Source organism: Ciona intestinalis, chromosome 10 (genome assembly GCF_000224145.3).
Source record: "Ciona intestinalis chromosome 10, KH, whole genome shotgun sequence".
Lineage (NCBI taxonomy): Eukaryota > Metazoa > Chordata > Ascidiacea > Phlebobranchia > Cionidae > Ciona > Ciona intestinalis.
In genome coordinates, this window is record NC_020175.2 from 4,419,119 (window position 1) to 4,429,530 (window position 10,412).

Here is a 10,412-nt window from a genome sequence, read left to right on the forward strand (position 1 = left end):
CAACACCTTTAGAATAAAACCTTGTACAAATACGACAATTTTGAGATGTATGGTACAGATTAAAGGTTCGTATCGATAGCCTAATATCACCAGGTATTGGAAATCTATATGTTATCACAGAAGAAACGAATCGTTTATTCTCCTTTATTCTAAAATTTTATGCTAATACATCTTATTATGGCCATTAGCCCAAACTGAACTGAATGGCTTCGAAATATTGTATTTAGAGGCTCTTTGATGCAGTAACGCCCAGGTATTCAACATGTGTTACGGACATTCCTGTAATCCCTTCTCTTCAAACACGAAAAACACAAATGTTTCGAACCTGCTTTTGACGTTTTTTTATCAGTGCTTTCGACACGTATTGATTTTCAAATTTGTTTTTTTCAACACCCGCTTAAAATAGTCATCGAGATAAATCAATAGAAAATATGGAGGGTAGCTATGAAATATACGCTTTGCTGGTAAGTATACCATCATTTATTGTGGTTTTAAACATTAAACCGATTATTGCGCCTTTTTCAAGGTGTTAATTGTGTGATAAACGGAGGTCTTCATTAAACGCTAAATAAGAATCGATATAATACGGCTTTGAATAAAAACGGCACCCATAAAAACGACTTTTTTAAAAACGTTTAAAAGCGTCTTTGCTTAAAAACGTTTTAACATAAACCAATGGAAAGACCTGTAATATGCCGCGTGCTGGGGAAATGAGGCAAATCTGGCCTAAATTCCAGGTCCTTCGGAAGGACCTCACTCTTAAAGAATATAATAGAACATGTTGCGTGCGAATTAAATGGCGTTGATCGAATAAATTGACTCGGTGGTCAAATTAGCTTTGAAAGGAGAATGTGGAGTTACCGCCTCGGCCTTGCGTATGGGGCTTCGTGACACACTTTGTGGGACGTTCCACGAACGTGAAAGACAGAATACGACAAAAAGTTTCTTTAAATTACCGCGGTCAAAAAACGTGTTTTTGTTTAATTTCATGTCAATTTTAGACACTTAGTTACATATATATACTGCTCGGCAACTTTTGCAAATATCTTACGCATTCCATTATTAAATATGGACTTGCTCGTTAACGCCACAACATGTTTACTGTCAAAAGCGATCTGGTAGCGCCGAATGCTCTTTACCTAACATGGGATTATTACGCAACGTGATGACGTCATCCAACGCGCGTTCGACGTCACAGAGGGACCTATGACGTGAAACTACAGATCGGTATCCGATCTTAGGGTCTCTGGCTTCAGTAAACAAATATCGAAACCTCTTCTGACCTGGATTTGTTCCAAAACCTCAAACTGCTAATAACACCACCCCACACACCGCAAGTTGCCTGTCTTGCCACGATTGTAAGCAGTTGGCACGTATATATAAGTCTTGCCCTTTTAGCTGCGGCATTCCTCAACACAAGACTGCGGAAAGTGGGCTAAGGTCGATTGACTTTAGTCGCTAACATTCGCCCGCTTTCATTTGAACTTTCCATGCACTAAAAGAAACCCAATAAATCAAGTGATGCGGCTTGACGAATCGAAAACGCAATTTTGGCGACCATTTGACTTCCTTTTACATTAACCCTAGCATATATTGGACTTTTCCAAAGCATAATCTCAATCCTATCTCAATAACACTAATATAAAAATCCACTTTTAATCAGCTTTCTTATTATGCGCGTCAGATTCATTTATTGCCGCATTCACTGGTTTGGTTTTTCGCTTTCGCCTTCTCGTATTTGCACTGTGACGTAACAGACCACAGCGTTCTGTGTGGCAACGTTCGCGACCGAAGGCGTAATTGGATTTCGTGCAGTAGCTAGGCGCTGAAAATATACGCCGTGTTTTGGGCAAAATCTAATTAAGCTTCCAGGGGAGGAAGAAATTTATAAGTTCAATGAAGCGTGTCTTAGCTACTGTTGTGACATAAAAAAGTTATTAATTTTTTGGGGAAATTTCTCTACATTTTATAAAATAATCATTATTGACTTTTTGGTTTGTCTGTTTTCCATTAGCACAGTATATTTACCCGATTTACCACTGGTAACTCTACAATGCGTTTCTAAGATTGGGTGTTTAGTTTAACGAAATGTGATAAATTCCAGACAAATGCGCATCATACAAAAATGTACTGCTATTAGTGAAGAAGGGCTTCAGAAGTTTTAGCACTGAATAAATGGGCGTTTATGCCTATATGAATACATGCCTGCTTTTTAATATTATTGCTGCAACCTGTTAAAATAACTCTGAGTCATATGTTAAATTAAAAACGAAGTACGAACGAATGCAAAAAAAACAATAACAAAAATATTAGTCTGCAAGCCAAGAATGCAATTGCGTTGCTTCAGTGTGCAATTCTTTTTACATGTTACAACCGCAGCTGTGCAGCCTTTTGCATGTGTTTAAAACCAACAAACCACAAAAGAAAATTTCCCAGAAAGTGGTCCGTAGTATCAGAACAATGTGGTTCTCAATCCGAAGTAAATATGTTCAACAAAAGGAGCCTGACACGAACCCCAAAGCATACCTACTTTGCGATGACATATGTGTACATAAAAATATATAGAACATAATTCCCAAACGTGGGTTGGGCAAAAGGGATTTTAAATGGATTGTGATTTTGTATAGGTTTCTAAACTCCAATAAATCCGACAGGCATTCGGGCATTAAACCTTTTACTTTCATTTCAATTTTGCACAGGTTTTTAACAGGGCATGGTACATTATACTAAGACATAAACGAATTGTGCATTTCTTAAACATTTTTGTCACTTGTGTTTTTGCATAGTTGTAATCTTTGACTTCTAGGTTTCAGCTCGCAAAAATAAACGCAATGCTCTGTAGCGCTACTATGCGACCAAAATTTTCTTATCGGTTTTTGTATTAACCCGAGAACTCTTCGTGGTAAACTATTTCGAAAACTTAAATATTCTTTGGAGGTTACATTCACGTTACATGCAAAAGTACTACCAAAGTGGCAGGTAACACAAGTCCAGATATTTTAAACTTTGGTAAGTAAAAAGTAATTCCAAACACTATTTAAGTCTTTTACAAAGTTGGTAGAATAATGTTGAGCATTTCGTAAATCAAAACTTCCGTAAAATTTTGTAAAAATTGATATGTGGTATTGTGGGGGAAGATGGGACACCCTAAGCGCATAATCCGTATCGTGTTATAAACAATTACAGCAACAGTCTATGAAAGTCGCGAGGATACGTTATATAATTCTTTGAAAGTTCTTTGTTAGCTACCAAACGGGACAAGAAAATTAAATGAAAAGGTGTTCCATATTCCCCTATCCTACTATATTATCCCATGAATAAACCGATTAAGCGATAGAACGCATAACTGCTTAGGAGTCTGTTTCCGCAACCTGGTCTGTTGGTTTGGCACCTTCTCCTTTGTGTTCTATTGCCCCTGAAATCAGCGGGGCATGTCCGACCACGTGATCGAAATCCTGCCGCGCAAGGGCTCCAGTTTAACCATTGGCCACAGCGGGATTCTGTTTAAGAAATGAGGTTGAAATTTGTTTTAAAGCCTGTTTTTATATAATAAAATAATTTCATAATTTTTTTTTGGCTGGATTGTTAAACAATTTTCAAATATCTTGATCGTGTTTTAAACAATTAACAGCGGCCTATGGGAGTTATAGGGTGCGGTTTTATAATTATTTGAATATTCATTGTTTACTATCAAATTGGACAGGAAAATAGAATGAACAGGTATATCATCTTCCCCCACCCTACTATAATACAAAAAACCTCAACACCAATAAAATCAACTCATAATGTTAAGAATAAATAAATAAAAAACTTTATACCGTCATTCCGCGCAGTTGGGAATATTCTGTTACAGCTTGTCGCCACACTTTTCACGGGAGATGTGTCCAGAGAAATAGCCTCAAAAAGGAACGGCCATGACGGCACAGAATTATCGCCAGTAGTAATCGTCTCTTCGTTGTTGGGCCCACATTCCGCTAACTCTGATCTGTATCGTCAATATGAATCAAATATATGCACATAATAAAGACCTCTGACATAGTTTTTAAACCTGATGAACGATTCTCATTAATTCGTATTAATCTTTAGGGCAATAACCGTTTAAGGGTAAAGATAAAAGGCAACTAAAACATTATAGACGTTTATAATATATCCTACACTTGAAAATTATTTATAAAAATTCTTGAAAGCATTTTCTCAAACCCTGTTGTTATTGTCGTACTCTAGATACGACTACTAATCCGTAATACAAGTACTAGTTAGACTATTTAGGTATCGTGTGATTTAAATTAGTGAAACCCCTTACGTGCAAAGAGTGTTATCTGCTACGAACTCGGTCAACGATGCGAAGTCTAACCGTCTTCGATCCGAAGGAAGAACAACGTTGTCTGTTGTGCAAGTATTGTACAAACGGGTGGTTGGAGCGTTTGCGAAGTATGTCGTACACCTTCGTACTAAAAATAAATGGAAATTATACAGCTGTTCACTGGACGCTTGCTTACAGTAGAATGAATACAATTTACAAGATACGGAGATAAAAACAAGGGGTCATTAGTCATTACTGGTGTCATTACCGCGGCAGAAATTGCCAAAAGCAGCTTCTGAACTACCTAGCAAATTTCGAAATAACTTTTTTTTAAAAGAATTAGAAAACAAAAAATGCCTAAGTAACAGTTGCTACAAACAAGAAACCTACAAGCCATACATTTTTTTATAGGCAGACTTAATTAACATATATACTATAAGTAACTAAACGAACACCATTTATATGTTGGAAACGTTGTTGTAAAAGAACTATATAGAATTAAAGAATCGACATACCGGTAGGAAATGCTTGTCGCTTCTTTCTTCCAACACTTAATGAAGTTGACCTACCTTTTATATATCAAACAAAGAATTAATACACCAACAGTTAAAACGCGTGTTGGTTGGTTATATGACTAGAAAGACCGAAACTGTTTTGACTCAAACCATGATTTTTCTGTACGTTTACAAAAAGTTGTGCATACAAAAAAATAATTGTTGAAGTTTTATAATATTTACCCCAATGTATGGATCGTACAGTAAAATGTTGAATATATAACTGTCATATAGTATAACTGGTGGATCACCTGTTGCGAATTCAACAATACAGTCAGTGGTTGGGGAACCGAGGAAAGAGTCAGGCGAGATAAAAGCCCCAAGTCGTTGCCTCCAACAGTCGGCGGTGTCGTTGTTGTCGTCTGCTCTGTGTTTTAAAAACCGCATAAAACTTTGCCTTTTATTATTATTTTTTTAGTCGATATGTTTGTGTACCGGGCCAACTCTTGCTTAAACCCCAACAGCTCTTGGCGTGCATAGGATTTCCCATGTATATTACATCTGTATTTAAAACTTAGTAATATAGTAATAACATTAACAGACCCGCATTGGGTGGTAAATGGCCCAACTTAATATGGCACATTTTTACCTGCAGTGTATTTCGTCCGTATTTTTGTACCAAGCCGAATCAAGCACGCTGAAATCTATAACACTTTCCCAGTCCCATATATCTCCAACCTTAAAAAAAGTAAATATGTGAATGAAAAATAACAAAGCGTGATGGCATTCCGTAGTTGGGGAGACAGCTTTTGCGTATAATATTCAAATATTTTTATCCTGTTTTAAACAGTTAACAACGGTGTATGAAAGTCGTTAGGATACGGTTTTATAATTCTTTGATTTTTTTTTCTTTACTATACTGAATGGAACGAAAAAACAGAGTTAAAATGTGTCCCATCTCCCCCCACCCTACTATTTAAATACTAGTTATTTAAAGGTACGCCAATGTTATATGCGTTCGCGTTGTTTTAGAAAGGCATCAGGTTTAAGCCGTAGGCGCTGAAACGACTTATATGAAGACATCGATACTTTGTATTTATCTTAACCAATTTAACCATTATTTGATACCAAATTATCATAATTTCGAATTTAAATTACTATTTCATGGATTAGTTTATACTGTCATGCAAAAAGCTATAAAACTGTATCATCTGTCATTAACACAATCTATAATGGAAAATTTCGACCAAACTTTAGTAAAAGTTTAATTTTCCTGCAAAATGTAAACTAACCTTTGACCTTAGGCAACTAACGAAGAAATCTCTCATGCGTGTCGTTGCTTCTACTTGTGACGTCACACTGCCTGTTTGTCTTTTGTTTCTGGAAGGAGCGTGGCAACCTGACAAACAATATAAAACATCACGAAAAACTAAACATTGTTTCTGCGTCGTGTTCGTATTATACGATCTTATTTAAATTTCAAAAGGGTTAAACGGATTTTAACCGGCGTCTGGTAAAATATCTACGAATCGAATCTGGCACAAAAGTTTAAATAAAATTGATTTAAAACGAATTTTTACAGCTATCGTGAAAATGTTATATAATATAGCTTGCAGATTTGTCTAAAACTTACTAATTCCACTTACATTTTGAGAGTTTTAAGACATTGATTACTACCACAGCAGTAAAAACTATATTTCTAACAGAAAATTGCAGCATGTTGTCTTTACAACGTATGGTACAGATAATATAACTATATGCAAAGAAGTTATTCGTATAGCTTATAAAATGCCCTTGAGCAATGGTAACTTTACCAGTAGATACCACCCGCCCAAGTCCGGACAAAATATTTATACACGGCATGTGATACGTTTCGTCTTGACTTAAACCGGCGGGGAAATTGCTACTCTTAGCCACTATTGTCATTCTATTGTAGTTTCTAAAATTTCTATATAATGCAATACACGTTTATATTAGGTTGGGGAAAGATGGGACACCTTTTTATTCAGTTTTCTCATTCCATTTGGTATAGTAAATAAAGAACATTCATAGAATTAAAAACCCGTATTTTCACGACTCACATACACCGTTATTAATTGTTTAACACATAATCAGGATATTTGGATATTATGTGTTAAAAGTGTCCCATCTCCCCCCACCCTACTATATAGTACCGTGGGGTAAGATGGATAACATTCGCACACAATATCCCATATTTCCTAATTGTTATAACAATTACCAAACTATAAAATCTTTTATAGACGTAAGAACGCGGGTATATTCTTTGCCCGACAAATGGGACGACAAAACAGAATGTAAACATGGACCATCTTACATCATCGTTTACTATACAGTTTATATACATTGTTCAAACAGTTTATTTTACCACAGGTGGGAATACTGTAGTATGTATTCCGTAAATATAGAAATCTTATATACTTTGTTGATAAATTTCCAACGTTTGAATCAGTGTGAGAAAAGAACGACCTCCGAATCGAGTTTCATTTTTTGAGATCAAATTTCAAATTCCGGGCATGATGACGACATATAGGTGCTTTGGTTCTTTGTAGGTGCGGGGTTGGGAATTAAATCTTTGATTTACTTTTATATACGTAAAAGTTCGCTCAATTTATGATTTTTTTGATATCATAACATAAATTTTATTCATATCTTTGAATACAGAAAAAAAGAGGGATTATTTAAAACAGCACAGAGAAAAGAATTAGCAGCAAAACAACTGCAGTCGTTAAAAACACGCTAGAGGGAAAACTACATAAAATTTGTCAAGATGAGATGATTACGAAGTAGAAGTTATATATAGAAAATTTCAATTGTATTATATTTCATATTCCTATATGATTGCACTGTTCGTCAGAATTTTGTACCAAAATAACTTGCGTATAATATGCTTTTCCTAGTATTTCAATCGCATATAGTGAGATTTCTGAACATAACTACCGCATTGGTGGCATATGTAATAGCGTAGTGAAATCTTTTGTTTACAGCGACAGACTTATAAAAGTAATATTTTAACTTTTTTAAAACTGAACGCGAATGCTGACACATTTTATTTTGCCAAAATTGAGCAACGTTTGGTGTAAGCACAGAAAACGTAATGTCCGATGCCAGAACCAGAGGTTCGATTCGAAGCATTTTTAAATGGTGGAAGAAGAAACACAAAGTAGGGACGCCAATGAAAGGTTGTGAGAACGTCGCCCATACTATTGAGGAACCGACTGGAAATATTGTGGATTATTTTCCTGTAATACATAACCCTGATAAAAGTTTTGAAAATTCGGAGCGAAATGACGTCACAAACGAGATTATTAGGCAGTATACAAACCACTGTGACGTATTGGGTGATGACGCAAAAAGTCCAGAAAATGCCCCACCGCGAAAAGAAGGTTTAAAACGAAGCGAACGATTTTCCGATTACTCGACCTTGCAATTGGGGTCTCGTTACATGAAAAAAGCGGACAGGGCGTCTTCTTGTACAGATTTAAACTCGGGCGACCCAAAGAGTCGTAAGTATTTCTCTCTCAAGAGGTTTACGTCGCCATTTGGAAGTTTGTCTCGCTTAGGGAAGCAGGAAAGAGCATCCAAAGAGAGTATTGTGACGTCACAGGAGCAAATCCAGCGTCGTCGGCGGAAGTGGTGGAAAAAACGAGGACACAAGTCTCATAAACTTGGTTCGTCGTTACCCAACTTATACGGCAGTCCGTTATCAGTAGTTCGTAGTACCGAGGCCCTGACGCATTGGAAAGTAGATAAAGATATGCCCAGCAAAGGCGGCAGGGTGGACAGTAAAGGTAAAACGCAGGCTTTGAAAGTTGGTATGGATTGTACTTGTTCTGGGCAATACAAAGATATTGTTTTGTCAAACCAAGGTGAAGATATTATACCTTCAATGGTATTTGCCGGTTGTTCTGTCTCTTGTGATTCATACGACGCGTCCTGTTATGAGGTAACTGAGACAGAGTCGGGTTTCTCAGCACCTGCCACTGATGATCAAGTTACAAGGTTTGATTCATACCAGTCGCAAGATGGCGTCGGAGAGCTAAGATGCGCACTTGTGTCTGATAACGCAATATTATACTCCATCGATGCTGCCTCTTACATCCATCATAAGTATGGGGAATCAAGCACAAACTCACGACAACCGAACTTGGTTGAGGTAGATTGCTCGAGCGCTGAAAGCTCTGTGACGTCACAGATGGAATCCGTAAAGGACAACGGTTATTGTGGTAACTTTGACAAAGCAGACAACCCTCAAGACATTGTACCTTCGCGTGATCCACAGATTCTACCTCTACGTAACAATTACACGTTGTCAAATCTTTCCGACACTGACGTCAGCATTCTGACGTCACTGAACGGTTCAACAGGAAGTGACGTCAGCACAAAGTCGTGCAACGATATCGAACCTGGTCACGTGTCCATCACAAACGAGCCTACGTCATTCTCGAGCGATCTAACTCACGTGACGTCACGAGCCTCCACTTCGAGTACGTCATCATCTGATTCAGATTCAGGTAGTGTTTTATATGTGACCGAGTGACTTGTGTAAACAAAGAAATGTAACTTATTTATCCTCGCGTGGCATGCAGAAGACGACAATCGTTGTAACACAGGTGTTCTGTTTTAGTGCCTGCTTACTAGTTACCATGTGTGTAACTTTTCTGGGAAATAATTCAATTTTTGTCGCTATATCTAAAAAATGTGTATTCAGTTACATGCTATAAATGGCCTTTTATTTTCTATAGTGTTCAATTCTCCCGCGTCAGCAAGACGGGTGGTAGTGGATGCACCTGAACACGACAAGCGGAATTTGGAAAAGCAAATCTCATTTGGTGACTTGGAAAACGATTTTAACTTATTTGTAGCAAAGATAAACAACAGAAGTAAAAGACAAAACGCGACAAATTGTTCCTTCCAAGCAGTTTAGTTACAACACCATTTCTTTAATATTACATAGTTTCGTTACTAATAATGCCAAGATAATCCCCTGGTCTTTATTTCTTTAATTATTTTGATGGAGTTTTGACGGTCCATAAACTGCTCACGTGCTTTCAAATCATATTTTAATCTGGATTAAGAACCTATATCCCGATTCCTAACCACAGTGTTCCCGAATGGTTTTATGTTCAGAAACAAGTCTGTAATAAATGTTGCTGTGTTGCTGCGCGGGCAGCACTTGTTATTTTTCGGAGTCTTCACTCTGTACGACAGAGGTACTTCTGTACATAGGTATCATTGTGAGGAGCATAGGGCAGCGAATGTGATAGCTGAACTGCATTAATATATACAGCATTAGTGTGCTATAAAAGGCAGCAATCATGATAGGCAGAATTTCAATTTAGAACAATTGTGTTGGTGCCTATTAGCGACACATGCTTTTTTTACTTTTACCGGGGAGGTTTTTATAACAAGCCTAATGAGCATGTGTACTACGCTCAGTAGCAAAGCGAGTACCCAGTGACTTTCGGACGGAAAACAGATTGTTTTAGCAGCGTATGTTGAAAACACTTTAGGTATATGCTCTCATACAAGTTTTAGGCACGTGAAGGGTCTGTCCAACTACTCGAGATAAGTACAGCTATATAATATCGACGACG

At 37.1% G+C, this 10,412-nt stretch overlaps 2 protein-coding genes across 2 annotated transcripts; one reads left to right on the plus strand and one right to left on the minus strand.

Moving 5' to 3' along the window:
• Positions 1 to 2,861: 2,861 nt before the first annotated feature.
• LOC100184932 lies at positions 2,862 to 6,560 on the minus strand. Its single transcript, XM_002125387.4, has 8 exons — positions 6,444 to 6,560; positions 6,090 to 6,196; positions 5,447 to 5,535; positions 5,109 to 5,224; positions 4,819 to 4,872; positions 4,304 to 4,451; positions 3,819 to 3,985; positions 2,862 to 3,500 (listed from the first exon to the last, which is right to left on the minus strand). Exons 1-8 carry the CDS (start codon positions 6,514 to 6,516, stop codon positions 3,307 to 3,309), a joined length of 948 nt encoding a protein of 315 aa, XP_002125423.1. The 5' UTR covers positions 6,517 to 6,560; the 3' UTR covers positions 2,862 to 3,306.
• Positions 6,561 to 7,806: 1,246 nt separating this feature from the next.
• Positions 7,807 to 9,997, plus strand: LOC108949846. The gene is made up of 2 exons (XM_018813707.2): positions 7,807 to 9,329; positions 9,561 to 9,997. The coding sequence occupies exons 1-2, from the start codon at positions 7,913 to 7,915 to the stop codon at positions 9,740 to 9,742; spliced, it is 1,599 nt and encodes a 532-aa protein (XP_018669252.1). The 5' UTR covers positions 7,807 to 7,912; the 3' UTR covers positions 9,743 to 9,997.
• Positions 9,998 to 10,412: the final 415 nt, after the last annotated feature.

Excerpts from the sequence above, each read along its gene's own strand:
- LOC100184932 (XM_002125387.4), bottom strand. The coding sequence starts at position 6,516 with ATGCTGCAATTTTCTGTTAGAAATATAGTTTTTACTGCTGTGGTAGTA. Across the intron at positions 5,536-6,089 it reads TTAGTTGCCTAAGGTCAAAG|GTTGGAGATATATGGGACTG; the intron begins GTTAGTTTACAT and ends ACTTTTTTTAAG. Across the intron at positions 4,452-4,818 it reads GCGACAAGCATTTCCTACCG|TACGAAGGTGTACGACATAC; the intron begins GTATGTCGATTC and ends ATTTATTTTTAG.
- LOC108949846 (XM_018813707.2), top strand. The coding sequence starts at position 7,913 with ATGTCCGATGCCAGAACCAGAGGTTCGATTCGAAGCATTTTTAAATGG. Across the intron at positions 9,330-9,560 it reads ATCATCTGATTCAGATTCAG|TGTTCAATTCTCCCGCGTCA; the intron begins GTAGTGTTTTAT and ends TATTTTCTATAG.